The 20095-nt window shown below is 38.5% G+C and overlaps 1 protein-coding gene across 1 annotated transcript in view; it reads right to left on the bottom strand.

Annotated features, from left to right (window-relative positions):
* Positions 1-20068, bottom strand: part of GOLPH3 (golgi phosphoprotein 3) — a 35602-nt gene extending 15534 nt beyond the window's left edge. Inside the window, exons 1-2 of the mRNA XM_006081479.3 lie at positions 19670-20068; positions 1199-1330 (exon numbers count right to left, since the gene is read on the bottom strand). Of these exons, the coding sequence (XP_006081541.1) occupies positions 1199-1330; positions 19670-19894 (357 nt within the window). The 5' untranslated portion in view covers positions 19895-20068. The remainder of the gene's footprint in view (positions 1-1198; positions 1331-19669) is intronic.
* Between the last annotated feature and the right edge of the window lie 27 nt (positions 20069-20095).

Below are 20095 nucleotides of genomic sequence, written 5' to 3'. Positions count from 1 at the left end.
ACTTCCCCTACCTGGTGAAAGAAATAGACTTCCAAGTCCAGGAAGCGCAGAGAACCCCAAACAAAAGGAATCCAAAGAGGACCACACCAAGACATATCATAATTAAAATGCCAAGAGCAAAAGACAAAGAGAGACTCTTAAAAGCAGCAAGAGAAAAATAGGTAGTGACCTACAAGGGAGTACCCATAAGATTGTCAGCTGATTTCTCAACAGAAACTATGCAGGCCAGAAGGGAGTGGCAAGAAATATTCAAAGTGATGAATAGCAAGAACCTACAACCAAGATTACTTTACCCAGCAAAGCTATCATTCAGAATTGAAGGTCAGATAAAGAGCTTCACAGATAAGGAAAAGCTAAAGGAGTTCATCACCACCAAACCAGTATTATATGAAATGCTGAGAGGTATTCTTTAAGAAGAGGAAGAAGAAGAAAAAGGTAAAGATAAAAATTATGAACAAGTACATATCTATCAACAAGTGAATCTAAAAATCAAGTGAATAAAAAATCTGATGAACAGAATAAACCTGTGAATATAACAGAATCAGGGGCATAGAAAGGGAGTGGACTGACAATTCTCAGGGGGAAAGGGGTATGGGGGGGTGCAGGAAGAGAATGGACAAAAATCATACACCTATGGATGAGGATGGGGGGGGGGGTAAGGGCAGAGGGGGGGGTGGGAACCGGGTGTAGGGGAGCTATGGGGGAAAAAAGAGGAACAACTGTAATAATCTGAACAATAAAGATTTAATTTAAAAAAATAAAAATAATAAAATCAATAGAAACATATCCTCAGGTGAGGATAAATAAGAAAGGTTCCATTCTGACCTAAACGTTTTGGATTTCATTAGGACACTCTATTAAAGAAAAAAGTTTTGAAACACCATGGCCCCAAGAAGCACAATGAAAGTTATGTCAAGTCTTTCCAAATTACAGCTTTCAGAAGCAGGAAATAAAGTGTGGAGTCTTTTTGAATATGTGAGAAGCAATGACTAGTGATCATAGCAATGAATTACATTACTCGTTACACACAAAGAACCAGGAAACCAAGAATGAAAAAAAGATACAGAATCATAATTTAATAAAGATTTAACTTTAAAATCAACTTCCTCTTTAATTTTTGAAAGCTATTAAAAAAACTCTTCATTTTAGGCAGCACAAACTCTTTAATAAGGATATATTTATTTAGCACTCCTCTTACCTTTCTTGTTAATAGACTTTTACGTCTCATTCCACAAGCCTCTAGTTGTAACCTTCCTCTTAATGCTAATTCAATTAACATACAGCCACGTAATCCAGATGATATACAGTCATTCCAAAATGATGTGTAACCCTATTTGAAAAAAGGAAACAAAATAGCTAATTTACTTTTAATTCAGAGACAAAAATAGAAATATTTTTAACCATTTGGTGCCTTTTACCTTCCATATCTTGCCATAATAATTTTAAATACAATATTGAAAAAAATACAATTACTATGCATTACTAATCTAGGATTTTCAGGGGTTTACCATCTTCTCACTACTTATCCTTACCTGCAGATGAATAACTTTAGAAATCAGAGGTTTAAATATATAGTATCTTTCATTCTTCATTAAGTTATGTGTTTATTAAACTCTTCCATATTGCAAGGACCAGGGTTCGACAACAGTTACCTCAGATTACAATGGTTTATTATCAGTATACATGGGCAAGTTAAGCAGCTCAGGAAAAACCATCTAGCCCAGTGATTCCCAAAGTGGGCGCTACCACCCCCTGGTGGGCGCTGCAGTGATCCAGGGGGGCGGTGATGGCCACAGGTGCATTTGTTTTAACTTTTTTTGTATTACCTTTCTATTCTGAGTTCAATAAATAGTTTCATAATTTCAAACTTCAATGTTTCTAATTTACACCTTTCTTTACTATATTTTACGAAAAAGGTAGAAACATTAATACATATATCTTTCTGTTTAATTGCTATTAAAATTTTTAAAAAATTAATTTCCAGGGGGCACTGAGTAATATTTTTTCTGGAAAGGGGGCGGTAGGCCAAATAAGTTTGGGAACCACTGATCTAGCCCAATGTGGCCTCAGGAAGAATTAGAATATCATTCATTCAATGGAGTCTATGATGAAAATACAAAGTTAATTTTGGAAGACTATATTAGAAAATCTATGTATGAGCTCATGCCTTAAATTCTGAATGAGAAATAGTAAAACGATCAGATGGGCCTCCAAAGAGAAATTTAAGAGCCTATATCCAAAGTGAAAGAACAGCCAGACAATGAGATTGATAGACACCTAGGTTACTCAAGTCTATCAGGAATCAACCAGATGAAGTCGGGGCACTCTTTGAAAGTGAATAACTGGGAGTTGTCTAAATTATGACGCCATGAATTTTGCCAGCAAGGTTGCCAGCTATCAACTTAAAGCACCCAACTCTGAAGAGGAAGCAGAAGCTACAACTGGTTCTAGTTAAAAGTCAGAACAGGATAGCATAATCTTGTGTTGTAGTAGGACCCCAGAGGACAGCACCACGGGGATCCCTAACTAAGCTTGTACCCACAGCTCAGGAATTTGTGTGAGTAATAAAAAAGCTGTGTGATTTGCAACTGCATATGTTTCATGTGGTGTGATTCCTCCAGCAGTTAATTGAATTATTTTGCGTACGCTTAAAATTTAAATTAAAGCCTCTGGTCTTTGTTGGTCCTAAGCCTGCCCTCTGGTCCTGCTTTCGTAGAGTAGTCTCTTCGCTAGTAACTACTTGAACATCCCACACCTGCACAGTTAAAGTTTATCTCAAGGCTTAGATACACACCCCAGATACTTTCCCAGGATCTCCTTGGGACCATCTTGGTAAAAAGAAGAGCAGGCAAATTCATTCTCTCAAGAATGGAGGGCCTAGGATTAAGAAGGCCTAAACTCTAAGACCCTTGGTTCTGGCACTTTCTCAAAGTCAGTGTCAGGCCACAGTGGTTGTTAATCTGTGTATTTCAGAAGATAACTGACCATCAGGATCCTTGGGCCTTCACTACTGACACAAGGACTTAGCCTAAGGAAGTTACCACCCCTGAGAATGAAGGCTTTGGGAAAATGAGAATTTAGATTAAGGGAGTAACAAGGAAATAAACAAAAATATCAGTTTGAAGAGGGAGATTTGCCTGGCCAGCATGGTTCAGTGGTTGAGCATCAACCTATGAACCAGGAGGTCATGGTTTGATTTTCCGTCAGGGCACATGCCTGGGTTTCGGGCTTGATCCCCAAGTGTGGGGCGTGTAGGAAGCAACCAATCAATGATTCTCTCTCATCACTGATGTTTCCATCTCTCTCTCCCTCACCCTTCCTCTCTGAAATCAATAAAAATATATATATTTTTAGAAAAAGAACTAAATTCAAAGCAATCAAAGGGAAAGAGATAATAAGATTACCAAAATAAAAAATAAAAGGACAGAAATTAAAGGATTAGAAGGGAATACTATAAACAATTCATTGACAATAAATTAGACAATCTAGACAAAATGTTCAAGTTCCTGGAAAAAAAGACATAAATTACCAAAAATGGCTCAACAAGAAATATAAAATCAGAATAAAACTATAACGAGAAATTGGCCGAAACCGGTTTGGCTCAGTGGATGGAGCGTCGGCCTGCGGACTGGGGGGTCCCGGGTTCGATTCCGGTCAAGGGCACGTACCTGGGTTGCGGGCACATCCCCAGTAGGAGATGTGCAGGAGGCAGCTGATCGATGTTTCTCTCTCATCGATGTTTCTAGCTCTCTATCTCTCTCCCTTCCTCTCTGTAAAAAATCAATAAAATATATTTAAAAAAAAAAAAGAAAAGAAATTGATTAGGTAATAAAAATCTTCACAGAGTGTCACTGAGATTTAAGAAGAATCTAGCTGGACCAGATGTTGAAAGACCTGAACACTGACACCCCCCCCTCCCCCCCCAGAAATACTTAAGGGATTTTAAGGTGGTCATTTAATATCCTCTTTAAGTCTCCATTTTCTCATCTACACAATGACAGAGGTAGACTTCAAGCACTCAGCAAGTATGACTCTAATCAATTAAGAATTCCCTAAGGGGATAAATGTGACTTAGAGCAAAACAGTATACATGACCTATTTTAATTTCAAAAAAAAGCATTTGCAAGTCAAATCATCAAGGGTATTTTAAAAACTCTTTAATAGCATATAAAAAACTGTCTGGTGAATGTTAACATATAAGCACTTATAATGAAGTACCTGAAAACTGGTGTTTGGCACTATTACATGTAATTTTAAAGAGGACAAGAAAAAGTTCAAGTTTTCACTAGACACTGAAATCTTTCTAAATATCAAACTGTTAAGAAAATTTGGAAATATCTTGGCACACTGTTAATAGTTACAGAGGCATGGTAAGTGTGTAATACATTTAGATTTTAAAATCCAAGTTAAAGACTCTCTGGTTGATAGATTCTGGACTACACGGAATCCTAAAAATCACCACTATTTCCTAAAAACCCCACATTCCGGTATGCTGAGATAATTAATGAAGCCTATAGAAGATGGCTTGTCATCAAAAAGAATATGGGTTAAAAAGCCAAAAAATAAAAGATTTAAAAAAAAAAAAAAGGAGTTATCCTATCATTGTATAGAAGCAACTTCTAAAATGGTTCCCAATGATCCCTGCCTCTTGGTATTCATGCCCTCATGCAATCCCCTGCTCTTGAATACACACTAAACCTGGAGACTTGATTCTAAGAAATAAAATATGGCAAATATGATGGTACTAGAGGCCCGGTGCACGAAATTCGTGCACGGAGGGGGGGGGGGGGCGGGGTCGGCAGGGGTCCCCTCAACCCGACCTGCACCTTCTCCAATCCGGGACCCCTCAGGGATCAGGCCTAAACTGGCAGTCAGACATCCCTCTCACAATCCTGGACCATTGGCTCCTAATCGCTCACCTGCCTGCCTGCCTGGTTGCCCCTAACTACCCCCCGCTCCCCCATCGGCCTGATCACCCCTCACTGCCTTTGTGTGCCGGCCTGGTTGCCCCTAACTGCCCCCCGCTGCCGGCCAGGTCACCCCCAACTACCCCCCGTGCCCCACCGGCCTGATCACCCCTAACTGCCCCCTTCCCTGCCCGGCCTGATTGGCCCTAACTACCTCGCCAGCCTAATCGCCCCTCACTGCCCCCCTGCCAGCCTCATTGCCCCCAACTGCCCCCCTGCCGGCCTGGTCACCCCCAACTGCCCCCTCCTGCCGGCCAGGTCGCCCCTCACGGCCCCCCCACGCAGCCTGCTATTCAGTCGTTTGATCGTCCCTCACTAAACCCCTGCCAGCCTGGTCGTAGGCAGCTATCTTGTGAAGGTGTGAGGGTTAATTTGCATATTACCTCTTTATTATATAGGATGTCACCTCAGCAATTAGGCTACAAAAAGACTGTGATGTTCACCTTGGGCCTTCTCCCTTGCTCTGCCAGCTACCGTGCTGCAAGTTGTTCTATATAGATACACATCAGGCAAGGAACGGAGGCTCTCAGTCCAACAACCTGCAAGGAACAGAATCCTCCTCCAGTTGAGCCTTCAGATGAAACTGAAGCTCTGGCCAACAACTTAACTGCAATCTCATGAGGCATCTTCACCCAAAAGCACCCGGTTAAGCAATGCCTGATTCCTGATCCACAAAAACTGAGATAGTATATATTTGCTGTTTTAAGCTAAATTTTATTATACAGTTTAAGAAAACTATCATAATGGGTGCCTAGAGCTGGGAGTGATGAGGAAAAAGGAAAGTGAGGGCTAAAGGGTCTGGGGTTTCCTTGGGGGGGAGGGGCTGATAAAAATGTTCTAAAACTGATCGTGGTGATGGTTGCAAAATTCTGTGATCCTTGCACTGTATGGTATGTAAATTACATTTCAATAAAACTGTTACCAAAAAGAGATAGCTAACAACCCTTGTGTGAAATCACTTCTGAAATCTTACATGAACTTTTAATTATTTCAAAGTAATTGAGTGGCAAAGTTTTGGGAAAAAAATTGATCAAGAGAATGAAGGTGACTTCAGCTAAACACAGATTTAAAAAAACTAGACTAAAAAAAGCAAATAATGACTTAAGAACTGGAAAACTATCAACATTTGCAGGTGATATAATTGAATACCCAGAAAAATCAAAAAGAATTAATGGAAAAATTACTATAAACAGTAAGAGAATCTAGAAAAGTACCAAGATTATAAAATCAACAGACATCAACAGCTATCATATACAAACAATAAATATAAAAGGTAAACATATTTGCAAAGACCTCATTTACAATAGTAACCCCCCAAAAAGAAAATATCTAGGCAAACCTACATGAAGGAAACTTCAACTCTCTTGAAATACTAAAAAGTAGACTTGGACAATGGAAAACATCTTATTCTTAGATACAAAGACTCAGCATTATAAAGTTATCAGTTTTTCCTAAGTTAATATAAATTTAATATGATCCCAATAAAAATAAAACTGGTTTCCCTGGTTGGGTGGCTCAGCTGGTTGGAGCATTGTAGTACACAAAAAGGTTGTGAGTTCGATTCCTATTCAGGGCACATAGCTATGTTTCGAGTTTGATGACCAGTTGGGACACATACAGGAGGCAGCCAATCAATGTTTCTCTCTCACTTTGATGTTTTTCTGTCTCTCGAAAAAAATCAAATCCATAAAAACATATCCTTAGGTGAGGATTTAAAAAAATAGTAAAACAATAATAACTACTGGTGAGTTTTTTTTTTTTGGTTTTTTTTTTGCTGGAGCGATACAAATTAAAAATAAAGTTCCTAAAGAAAAATAAAAAAGATTAGCCAAGAAAATTTGGGAGAAGAGGGAGCAATATTTGGGGAACAGAAGTGGAAACTGTCCTACTAGATAAGAATATAGATTTAAAAGCCTCCAGAAATGAAATGATGTGATACTGGCACATGAACAGATCAAAAGAAGAAAGTCTTGCCCTAGCCAGTTTGGCTCAGTGGATAGAGCGTTGGCCAGCGGACTGAAGGGCCCCAGGTTCGATTCTGATAAGAGCACATGCCTGAGTTGCGGGCTTGATACCCAGTGTGGGGCGTGCAGGAGGCAGCCGATCAATGATTCTCTCTCATCATTGATGTTTCTCTCTCTCCCTCCCTCTCCCTTCTTCTCTGAAATCAATACATTTTTTTAAAAAAGAAGAAGAAAGCCCTAACCGGTTTGGCTCAGTGGATAGAGCATCGGCCTACAGACTGAAGGGTCCCAGGTTCGATTCAGTCAAGGGCATGTACCTTGGTTGTGGGCACATCCCCAGCAGAGGGTGTGCAGGAGGCAGCTGATCGATGTTTCTCTCTCATCGATGTTTCTAACTCTCTATCCCTCTCCCTTCCTCTCTGTAAAAAATCAATAAAATATATTTTTTATAAAAAGAAGAAACTCTTAAAGTAGATCCAAGAACATACTGAAATCTAGTACATGATAAAGGTTTTATCTCCTATCAGTGTAAGATGAAAAGATGGAGATTTTAATCAATAGTATTGGGACAACTAGAGAGCCATTTAGAAGAAAAAAAAATTGGATTCATTCTTTATACTAACCTTCAAAATAAAATGCAAATGTATTGAAATGTAAAATGCAGCAATAAGTGCTAAGAAGAAATGGGGGTGAATACCTTCATAACCTGGGAAGGGAAAAAAACTTCTCAACTATTATTCAAAATCTACAAGAAATAGACTGATAAATTATACAATACACTTTTTTTTCCAGTTTGCATGGCAAAAACCATAAGCAAATGAAAATGTAGAAAAATGTATTTATAACATATCACAGATAAAGGGCTAATATCTGTAATACACAATTATTCCTAAAACTTAAATGAAATAAGATCAATACTCGATTTTTAGAAGGGCAAAAAATGTGAATGGAATAATTCACACAAAAAACAAAGAATACTCAAACATATAAAAAAATGCTTCCTTCATTCATAAAAAAATGCACATTTAAATTACCTAAGAACTCAACAACAAAAAACACAAATAAAAATAAAAAATTGGCAAAACAAGTGTACATCAAAAGATGCATGTATAAACAAAGTACATACATACAATAGAACATTAAAAAGAAAGGAAATTCTGACACATGCTATACCACTGATGAACCTGGAGGACATTATGCTAAGTGAAATAAGAAAGGGACAAAAAGGGAAACACTACATAATTCCACTTATATGAAGTACCTACAACAGTAAAATTCATAGAAAACAGAATGGTGGATGACAGGGGCATGTGGAAGGGGAATGGCAAGCTAATAGGTACAGTTTCAGTATGGGAGGATATAGTAGTTCTGAAGATAGATTGTGGTGATGGTTGCACAACAATTAGAATGTCCTTATCGCCACTGAACTACACACTTAAAAACGGTTAAAATAATAAATTCTGTTATGTATGTATTTTATTGGTTTTTTACCGAGAGGAAGGGAGAGGGAGGGGAGTTAGAAACATCGATGAGAGAGAAACATCGATCAGCTACCTCTTGCACACCCCCTACTGGGGATATGCCCGCAACCAAGGTGCATGCCCTTGACCAGAATCGAACCTAGGACCCTTCAGTCTGCAGGCCGACGTTCTATCCACTGAGCTAAACCAGTAGGGCTTTACCACAATTTTTAAAACTACATGAGACAATGCTTACATATCAAGACTGGCAAAAATTCAAAATTCTGACAGCATACTCTGTTGGCAAAATGAAGGCAATGGGCACTCACATATACTGCAAAGAGAATGCAAAAATGACATCACCCCTACTGAGGGAATTTGGAAATCTAGAATAATCACACATACCCGTTAACTTGACAATCCTAGTTCTAGGACTCTACTCTGAAAAACATCCCCATAAATATAAAACAATATATGCATAAAGTTATTAAATGTGACATTATCTAAAGTAGCAAAAACTTGGGGAAAAACCCATAAACCCATCAATAAGGGACAAATTAATAGATGGAGATACACAGTCAAACCTCAGTTCTCAATTGTCTCCCATCTTGAACAATTCAATTCTCGACCAAGTTGTTCACGGAAAAATGTCTATGTTGTCAAAACAAACTTCTTGTTGTCAACCAAACTTTCGACTTGACAACCCTTTCTTGCTGATACCTCAGTATGACAAAAAGCATCTCTCAGGCAACAAAACAGAGAATGCTTTTGTTGAAAGAAAAACAGCCACCAGTGACTGTATTTCAGAGGTAACCATGTATGTAAAAGTGAAGATGCCGCATACTGACTTCCTCAAAGACACCCCTGGAATGAGTGCCGAAAGTGATTCATTTAATGCTAGCAGGGGGTGCTTAAATTTAATAAGTGTATTTATATATTAAAGACTACATTAGACATGTACTATATATAGGGTGTCCCAAAATTCACGCAAGAAGTAATTTTGATAGAAAACACAGGTTTATAATTAAAAATTGTAAATTTTTTATTGATTCATAAAGTATACAGTACAGGGTTATGTATGGAATAGCACATTGGGTAAATGGCCTCCACGGCTTTGCTGGCACATACGCAAAGCCGTGGTCTTCATTGGTCTTCATTGTCCCTGCTCCTAGGCCATAACTGGTACTTGGTAATGCTTATCAAATTGAAGGGATTGAAATCAAAGGGCAACAGATATTAGAATCTGATTCAATAAACCAAGTAAAATTAGGTTTTTAGTTTTTGTTGTTGTTGTTGTTAATGCTCACGCAAAATTCAAATCTTGCGTGAATTTTGGGACACCCTTTATAAGGGTTAAAATGGAATCATTTGGGGGTCTGGATTAATCCAATTTACATTATTTCTAATGGGAAAAAATGATACAGGTTTCGAACAAATGACTTTTCGAACAGTCTTCCAGAACAAATTAAGTTGAAGAACCAAGGTTCCACTGCATATACATAATGGAATACAATGGGCCATAAAAGATGTCTATGTAATAATGTGGAACAATCTTCAGTTAAAAGGAAGATGCCAAGCACATATATAGTAGGCTACCTTTTATATAAGGAGGAGAGGTGCTAAGAAACACTTCCCAAACTATTTTTTTTTTAAATCACCAATAAGGGAAGGTAGAAATAAGGTAGAAGGGACAACAATGAAAATCAGACTTCTAACTTGTAATGTAGTTACACACATTCAAAACAGAAAAAAAAAATTTTAATTAATGAAAACAAATGAACTAACCCAAGTACATACTTCTTAATGATACAACTACACAGAAAAAGTAATTATTTTAACTGGCTATAGAATGCATTATTTTAACTAAAAAAGTACTACGAAGAAATTTTAGATTGAACTCAATAGTCAGTTGGTAGTAATACTGACATGACTATTTTAACCCTTTGTACACCATAAGCGTCTATAGACACTTTAAAAAATCATTTTTCGTGAGGATTTTCAACTGAAAATATTCAAGAACGTCCAAATTGTGAGCAATATATTTATTTTTATAATATTCATTGCAAATTGATTTTTTAAACTAAATTCAAAATATCGTGGCGTGTGGGGATGGTTTCTATTTTGGACACGTGGCAGTTAACTGGTTAAAACTATTTTCATACATGTAGTAAGCCAATGCAAGTAAGTTAGTATTTTAGGAACCAATAATTTTCAATAAGAGAACAGAATTGTAAAATCCAGTAACTAAAATAAAAATCCATGTTAAAGTTGAATCCAAAACATGTGCACTGATTATTTCCCTTTCATATATTTTTTGTTTCTATCTCTATACTGGAAAGTCCTAGAAGCAATGAGAGCCCAGGAACACTGAATACACCCAGTAACCAGAATGTGGTCCATTCCCCACTAAAAGAAACTAGGACTCCTTGAAGGAATGACCGATTCCAGGTCTGGAGCAGGATACATACAAGGTGAGCCTGGAACTTTTGCTGGTGTTGACCAGAAGAAAGTAGTTATCAAAGATTAATAAGTCATATCAAAAGAACACTAAAGCCAAAGGAATTAATTCCCTGCAGGCAAGGTGGGACAATATGAACATAAAAAAAAAAGCCTTAACCGGTTTAGCTCAGTGGATAGAGCATCGGCCTGAAGGGTCCCTGGTTCGATTCCAGTCAAGGGCATATACCTTGGTTGCTGGGCACATCCCCAGTAGGGGGTATGCAGGAGGCAGCTGTTTCTCTCTCACTGATGTTTCTAACTCTCTATGGCTCTCCCTTCCTCTCTGTAAAAAAAATCAATAAAATATATTTAAAATATTAATGATACAAATGATTGAAACAACAGATATTTTTAAAGTAATAATTTTAAATAAGAAAAAAGCCCACAGCTCACTTTTGCCCCACCCTGTATATAGTTCAGTAAACTTACCACTTTAACTTTTTAATTATTTTAACTTAGCATTCATCTTTGTAACATCTGGGTACTCTAAAGATATTTAGAAGCTAAATTTTAAGGTTAGGCAGGTCATTAGTGATGGACATATTTTATATATATGTAAGCTAATCTTGTTTGAAATAAAAATAAAAAATTGCGAAATGTTTTACTTTGACTTTTTTCAAAAGGTGAGACTTACAGCTTTTAAAAAATAACCATTAACAATTTATATGCAGTTCTTTAATTTCCAGTCCTCCCATAAGGAAATGGGTGAGGGAACACAAAAGTTTACCTACACATTATCAACCAGTAAGAATCATTTTGACAAAAAAATTTAACTCAGAACTTCCTACGGTTCAGTATGCTACAACTGTTCCTCCAACTACTAAAGACAAATTCTATTACAATAAAAACTCTTATCAGAGAAAAAGGTTTCTAAACCTCAGCTATACACAAACTTTTTATTTTCAATATTAATTTCAGTGTTTCTCAACCTTTTTTAGTATCGTTCCCTAAAGGAGCTTTTTCAGACATTTTTTTCCCTAACCTCTCCCCCATTACATTTTAATAAGATGGGTTCCCTGTATATGTGTTTGGATACTTATGTGTATCTATGCTTTATACATAAAAAGAGCAAGAACTTTTCACCACCATCCCCAGAACCAGTTTTCACTCCCTTAAGGAAACCATTGAAAATACATGATTTACTTAATATTTATTGAGTGGTAGCTATATGTCAGGCTGAGATACTTACTATCAAAATAGCAACACAATTTAGTTTTGTACTTTACTGTAAGAGTTTTGAGCCATAGAACTAAAATGAAAATAGAGATCTTCTTCCTAGTGTTTATACCTAGTGAAGGGCCTGGCTCAATAAATATTTGATGAATGCATGGAAATTGTTAGAATTATAGATGTGGTAGTTACACAGCTTGTGAATGCCCTTTAGCAAGATGGCCAGACTGCAGAAATGTTGGCTTTAAAAAATGAGCATAAGAATAAAAAGAATCATCAGTAGTTGCCTTGCAGAGTTGTCCAACCAGTATTAAAATCTTCGTGAGTGATAAATAAACCTTTCCTATGTTAAACCACACACAAAAGAGAAATGTTGGATTCAGATCTCAAGTAACTCAGAATTCAACTCACTGCCAACCCTGAAACTTGGAATTTTCTAGTCAATTTTCAGGAAGAAAAAAAGACAAAACAAGACAATGAAAAACTTAAAACTAAAACAAAGAAACAGTTCCTATTCAGTAATCTTTAACCTTCTGGTTCACGATATGCTTTGAGTATCTGATGAAAGCTATGTCCTCTTTCTCCAGGAAAACACACAAAATACAATTGCAGAGTGTTCAGTTTGTAAAAACCATCTGTAAACTCCAATTTAAGAACTTCTTCATTAAAGGAATATGTAAACCAAATGCAGTTTATTAAGTTTAGTTTTAAAATATTATTTTTTCATTTAAAAATTAGTTTTTTTAAAATATATATATATTTATTTCAGAGAGGAAGGAAGAGGGAGAGAGAGAAACATCAATGATGAGAGAATTATTTATCAGCTGCCTCCTGCACACCCCCCTACTGGGGATTGAACCAGCAATCCAGGCATGTGCCCTCGACCGAAATTGAACCCGGGACCCCTCCAGTCCACAGGCTGATGCTCTAGAGCCACTGAGCCAAACCAGTTAGGGCTAAATATTAGTTTTTAAACTTAAATGTATACTTAACCAGAAACTTTTTTTTTGTAACGTAATGTACCTTAATATTAATTGTATTCTTACAAATCAGAAATTTACCAAACATCTAAAGAAAAACAGCCTACTTCCTACACATCACTGTAATACCTAAATTAAAACTCCAGTACATCAATTTCAGAATGAAGCCAGGTTCCTACCTTTGGTACTTGTCACTACACTTACTAAATGGAAGAAACACGGGGACAAGCACAGTCTCAAGGTGCTGCTTCAAAAGGAGACTCTTGTGAAAATAAAATCCCATAGCAACTCTGAATGATACATTTACTCTGACTAATAGCAGAAAAAGTATGCTAATAGAAAACAGCGAAAGTATGCTTGGATATAAAATAGTGTTGGGCCAAAAGGTTAACATGACAAGCATGATGTCTTTAGAGCAGCGTTGCCAACAGGTGGTCCAAGGTTGGCGAACGCAGCTTTAGAGTATTTTGAGACATATAAAGCTGACACTTACTATAACTATTTCTTAAATATCAAAAAAATTCTCCAAGTATTTCAAAATTTGAACAAAGTAATTTCAAAATACATTCTAAAAGATAATCTCAAATGATTCATACAGGGCAACTCAGAAAATTTAAAGTTAATAAATATCATATATTAGTTTTCTGGCCACATTGTGAAAGAACCCTGAGGCACTGAAAATGGTTTCAATAGTACAATATCTCAGTTGAAAGGTACAAATGGTTCAATGAACTCCAAAAACTAATTTTTGAGATTCTGTATCTCTCAAACTTTTGTGCCTACTCTTAAATACATGAAAAAAAAAAAAGTTTCAAATCTTTCAAAATTATGAAGGAACGATTATTTGTATTTATAAGGAATCAAAAAATTCCAAAACTCAGAAGCCTTTATTATCCCTTAAGTTACTAAAATCTTAGCACATCTTGAAATATTGAATATTTGTTGAATGAATTACTCATCAAATCTGATTCGCTGAGATGTATATCACTGCATATATAGAAAGGAGAATTTTTTTAAAAAATTATACATCTTGATAAGTATTGTATTTCAAAGTAGTGAACTTGGAAAACTTATTCCAAAAATGGAATGCATCTATCTTTGGGATCAATCTTTGGAGCCAGTTTAAAAGCCATGCAAAGTCCGTTCCATCATTTTAAACTTGTACACACTGACATTACTTGGATAGGTCTCCAAAAAACCTCATCAAATTAAACTTGCATATACTGACACTACTAAGATAGTTCTCCAAAAAAAACCTCATGGCCTAGTTTGCTCTCAACAGCCAAAGTCCAGGGAGAAAATATCTGATTGGACAAGCCTAGGCCAGGTTGCACCACAAAAAGGGAAGGTGTAAATGCTTCAATAGGGCATCTTGGGCTATACACCCAATGGGGAATGCCTTAAAAGCAAGACAAAACTTGGGGGAATTCTTGGTGGAGAGTAAAACAATAAATGTCTGTAGCAGTCCAATCAGAACAAACATAACAAACATAAGAGAGGACTACTTCTCCAATTTGAGAACTTTAAGGCTCAGAGAGCTTAAAATATGTAAAAATAAAGGATATACTTCAGACCAGCACTACAGCACCTCTTTCCACTTCTGCTATTCCTCAGGCTCACTCTAAATTACACCTGATCATTTAAAATAATCAAATCCAATCTTAAATCACTAAGATTTGCAACCAACAAAGATATTTGAAAGTACATGACACCGCCCTAGCTGGTTTGGCTCAGTGGATAAAGCGCTGGCCTGTGGACTGAAGGGTCCCAGGTTCGATTCTGGTCAGGGGCACATGCCTGGCTTGAGGGCTTGATCCGCAATGGGGGGCGTGCAGGAGGTGGCCAATCAATGATTCTCTCTCATCACTGATGTTTCTATCTCTCTCTCCCCCTCCTTTCCTCTCTGAAATCAATAAAAATATATTTTTTAAAAAGTACATGACACCAGTTATTTGAGGTAATTCTCAATGAGGCATTCTGAAAACACTCAGGCATCTATGGAAAATCAAATAGTTGGGGAAAGGAAAACACCTGGCTCATTTGCTTCCCCTCCCCCTCAAACAGGAAAGAATACAGAAATGGTGCCAATTATTTGGAAGTTGAATTCAAGTTTAAACCTATCTGCCATCCTTGCTGTAGCCTCTGAAGATTTACTTCAATACCTATGTCTTTGATGCTCCGCCCAGACTGAGCACAGGAATTCCCAGAAGGGCTCTGGCATCTGTTTTATTTTATTTTTTTAAACGTATTTCCATTGATTTCAGGAAGGGAGAGGGAGAGAGAGATAGAGATAGAAAACATCAATGATGAGAGAGAATCATTGATTGGCTGCCTCCTGCACGACCCCTACTGGGGATCAAGCCTGCAACCAGGCATGTGCCCCTGACCAGATTCGAACCTGGGACCTTTCAGTCCACAGGCTGACGCTCTATCCACTGAGCCAAACCGGCCAGGGCATGAGGCATCTGTTTTAATATAAAAGCCAGAAAAGATCATCACTGGTAAAACAAACAAACAAACAAACAAAAAACCCTGAAATGTGTTCTTAAATTAAAAAAAAAAATCTTTCACAATGACTTTAGAGTCACCCATAATAGGTAATCTGAAGCCAGACCATATGCTTACTGGCAGAGTGAGGCTTCTGTTCAGTAAAGAGGGGAAGGAGGAGAACACTTAGATTCAGATAATGTCAAAGAAACTTTTAAAATATGGTAGATTATAAATGTGTTACAAGTTGATAACTCAATGAGAATGAACAAATGACAATCTCACAATATGGATGCTGAACAAACAATGCTGAACAAAAGCAAGACACAAATGAAAATACAAAAATGAACAAAATTATTCTATGCTGGAGTGTCAGCCTGTGGACTCAGGGGTCCCGAGTTTGATTCCAGTCAGGGGCACATGCCCAGGTTGCGGGCTCAGTCTCCGGGGGTGTATGTAGGAGGCTGCCGATCGGTGATTCTCTCTCATCATTGGTGTTTCTAGCTCTCTCTCCCTCTCCCTTCCACTCTGAAATCAATACAAAATTTTTTTTTAAATCATCCTATGCTGAATTCTAAAGCCAAGATAGTGGTGACCTCTGAGGCCTGGCTTGAGGGCTTGATCTGCAATGGGGGGCGTGCAGGAGGCGGCCAATCAATGATTCTCTCTCATCACTAATGTTTCTATCTTTCTCTCCCCCTCCTTTCCTCTCTGAAATCAATAAAAATATATTTTTTAAAAAGTACATGACACCAGTTATTTGAGGTAATTCTCAATGAGGCATTCTGAAAACACTCAGGTGCTAATTTAACAGGAATGTTCAGTCTGAAAATGCATCACATTTGTGATATTTGCACTTTTCTGTAGGTTTATTATTGAACAAAAGTATTTTTTCTTTTTTTAAATACACTTTTATTGAATTCAGAGAGGAAGGGAGAGGGGGAGAGAGATAGAAACATCAATGATGAGAGAGAATCACTGATCAGCCAACTCCTGCAGGGCCCAAACTGAGGATCAAGCTCACAACCTGGGCATGTGCTCTTGACCGGAACTGAACCCGGGATCCTTCAGTCCACAGGCCGACGCTCTATCCACTGAGCCACCGGCTAGGGCTCAACAAAAATATTTTTTAAAAGCTGTAAATCTCACCTTTTGAAAGTCAAAATAAAACATTTCACAATTTTTTATTTTTATTTCAAACAAGATTAGCTTACATATATATAAAATGTGTCCATCATAATGACCTGCCTAACCTTAAAATTTAGCTTTTAAATATATTTAAAGTACCCAGATATTACAAAGATGAATGCTAAGTTAAAATAATTAAAAAGTTAAAGCAGTAAGTTCACTGAACTATATACAGGGTTTGTAAACCTACTTCTGCCCCACCCTGTATTATGAGCTTGTTAATATCAAATTTAGTACTTTAAAATCTAATACTAACAAGCATAAATGCCTAGGCTCTGGGTAAGAGAGTAATTCCTACCCCTCTAAAAAGAGTGATACAAGTTGAAGACATGGGGGAAACCTCCAAAGGAGAAATATATGAATGGATGAGTTAACAGGGCTGGTTATTAGGAAGTGAAGACATGAGGACAGGAAAAAATACAGAAGTTAATCATTAAAACCTAAATCTAAAGTAGTGCAAAATCCCAACCACACCCACCTTCAACTCCTGGGACCTGCCTACAACAGGTAATATGAAGTTCCCTATGGTGGTTGTTGAAATCAGCAAGAAATACTCAGAATTAGCTAGTGTCTGGACCTTGGCCAAGACATGGCCAAGTTTGTGACTCCTGACACAAACACAACTGATGGCTTCAATTATCTGCCACCGAAGAACTTTAACTTGTCTAAATTTTCTAAGTACTATTTTTTAATACTGATTATATACTGAAATAATATTGAAATAATGTTTTTTAAAATCCTTTATTGTTTAAAGTATTACATATAGTATTAAAGAGGTCTCCTCCCCCCCCCCCCCCCCCCCACTAACCTCTCTCCGGCCACCCCCACCTCCCACTAAATACTATTTTTTAAATTATATTTTTTATTGATTTCAGAGAGGGAGAGAGAGAATCATAAGTTCAACAAACAAATTGTTTATATTACCTTCATGAAAATCTATCACAGGACAATAGCGTGTTGATATGCTAAAGATTTAGAGTAACACATACTTGAAACACCATAATTTCTCACTCTGAGTAACCCAAAAGTCCAAAAGCTAGTTTTGGTATTTTTAAGTTTTAGTTTTACATCAAGATATTCCCTCATAGAAATCGCTCAAAAACTATAAAACCAAAATTCAGGAATGAGGATGACTTGTTTTCTTCCTTTTTCATTTTGTCTAAAATGTTACTTTTGTCCCAAAGAAAAAAGATGATTATTATAAACAAAGAAAAATGTTTATTACCAAGATTCTAAATTGTGAAGCCTAAAAAGGCAAGTTGAATACCTTCTAAAAACCATATTTCTAGGACACTAGACATGTAGTTTATTTTTCCAAAGAACAAAAAAATTCCACAGACAGCCTAGGTCCACTTCACAGCCAGAGGGACATAACCTTTTTCATGTGATCTTAGTAAAACCTCAGCAAATGGAAAATCTGGATATTGCAAATGCTCTAGACCAGCGGTTCTCAACCTGTGGGTCGCGACCCCTTTGGGGATCAAACGACCCTTTCACAGGGGTCGCCTAAGACCATCGGAAAACACATATATAATTAAATATTGTTTTTGTGATTACTCACTATGCTTTAATTGTGTTCAATTTGTAACAATGAAAATACATCCTGCATATCAGATATTTACATTACGATTCATAACAGTAGCAAAATTACAGTTATGAAGTAGCAATGAAAATAATTTTATGGTTGGGGGTCACCACATGAGGAACTGTATTAAAGGGTCGCGGCATTAGGAAGGTTGAGAACCACTGCTCTAGACAGTTCTATCCAGGTAAACTTTAGTTCATTTGACTACTAAATATCAGGAGTCCACCAACAGTCCATGTAACTTCACCTATATCTGCTACATTTTGGTGGAGACTAAGTTGTTTCAGAAGGATTAAATATTTTTGCCCACCTTCATGAATTGACAAAACGTTCTTACAATCAAAACTTAGGTACACCTGAAACTAAGATAATTTTGTATGTCAACTATAATTTTAAAATTCTTAAAAAAGAAAAAAAAAACTTAGATCTTTTTGTATGACTTCTCAAAATGTCTGTGGTGTCCATGCTTCTGAAACCACCTTACCACATATGATTTAGACTAACCATCTCCCCCACAGTCTGGAATCCTCTTAAAATAATCATTTTTGTAGACAGAAGGATATGTGATAAAAAAACAAATACAGCAAAATGCTAATGACAGAACCCAGGAGGATGAATATATAAGGTGTACGCTAGCGTGTTTGTTTTTTTCCCAACTCATTTGGGTGAATATAATCTTTCAAAGCCTGAACAAAAACACCGATGGCAACTTCAGCCCACCCAAGGCTGCGAGGCCTTTCATCAGATCACAAGCCTGGCACTTCCAGCCCCCAAGCACCCCACGAAAAAGCCCTTCCTTCAGACTGTCTGAGGAATAGAACATCAACTGATAAAAATGTAAAAGCAACATTAAAAATAACCTTCCACCCAAAACAAGGTTCCCTAGAGAGTCATTTTCCAGCAAGTGTCATGAGGAATTTGTTGGACTTTTAACTTTATCAGTAAAACAACTTTGCCCATTACCATTTCACCGACATTTTTTTTAAAAATCCCGAACAGTCCACCTTAAAGCTTTTTAACCTCCCAGAAAGCAGACCCGCGCAGCCCTCCCAGGTGCTGGAACCCGCAAAGCCCGGGAGTTCGGGCTGGCGGCTCCAGGTGCTCCGCTCTAACCCGCGCCTCCAGGTGGGGACTGCAACCCGTGTGTCCACGGGCCAAAGGGCTACGAACCGCGCGGACGGGGCGGGGCGAGGAGGAAATGCACAGCCAGGGCGTCGGACACAACCGAGCGATGTGAAAGGAGGAAGGGAAAACCCGAGCCATCTGTGCGGGGAGGACCTGGGAGCACTGGGCCAGCCGGGCGCCCCCGGACGCGGGAGCTCGGAGGGCGGACGCTCGGGCCCCGCCGGCCACCCCGCCCTGCGCGCACCTCTCGGTCCTTGAGGCCCAGCAGGAGCACCTCCTCCATCAGGGTCAGCCGCGTTTCCTTGGAGTCGCCCTTGTCGTCGTCGTCCTGTTCGTCGCGGCGGCTCTGCGCGTCGTCCTCACCGCTGCCGCCTCCGCCGCCGGCCGCCCGCTCCTTGTCGGCCGCGCTGCGGGAGGCCTCGGTGCGGCGCTGCACCAGGCCCGAGCTGCGCTGGGTCAGCGAGGTCATGGCTCCGGCCGAGGCGCCGCGCCGGGCCGACTGGGACGCGGGACCGACCGGCTTTCCCTCCTCCTCCCCCGCGGCCCCCGACCCGGGCCTCCGTGTTAAATCCGGGCGCTGGGGCGACGTCCGACGGCAGCGGGGTCGGGGGCAATCAAGGGGAGACGGCGTGGGGCGAGCGGGCAGCCGGGTGTCGGCGCGGCGCGATGT

This window comes from Myotis lucifugus, unplaced genomic scaffold (genome assembly GCF_000147115.1).
Source record: "Myotis lucifugus unplaced genomic scaffold, Myoluc2.0 scaffold_0, whole genome shotgun sequence".
Lineage (NCBI taxonomy): Eukaryota > Metazoa > Chordata > Mammalia > Chiroptera > Vespertilionidae > Myotis > Myotis lucifugus.
The sequence above is the reverse complement of the archived record's forward strand: the minus strand, read 5'-3'. Positions and strand labels throughout refer to the sequence as shown.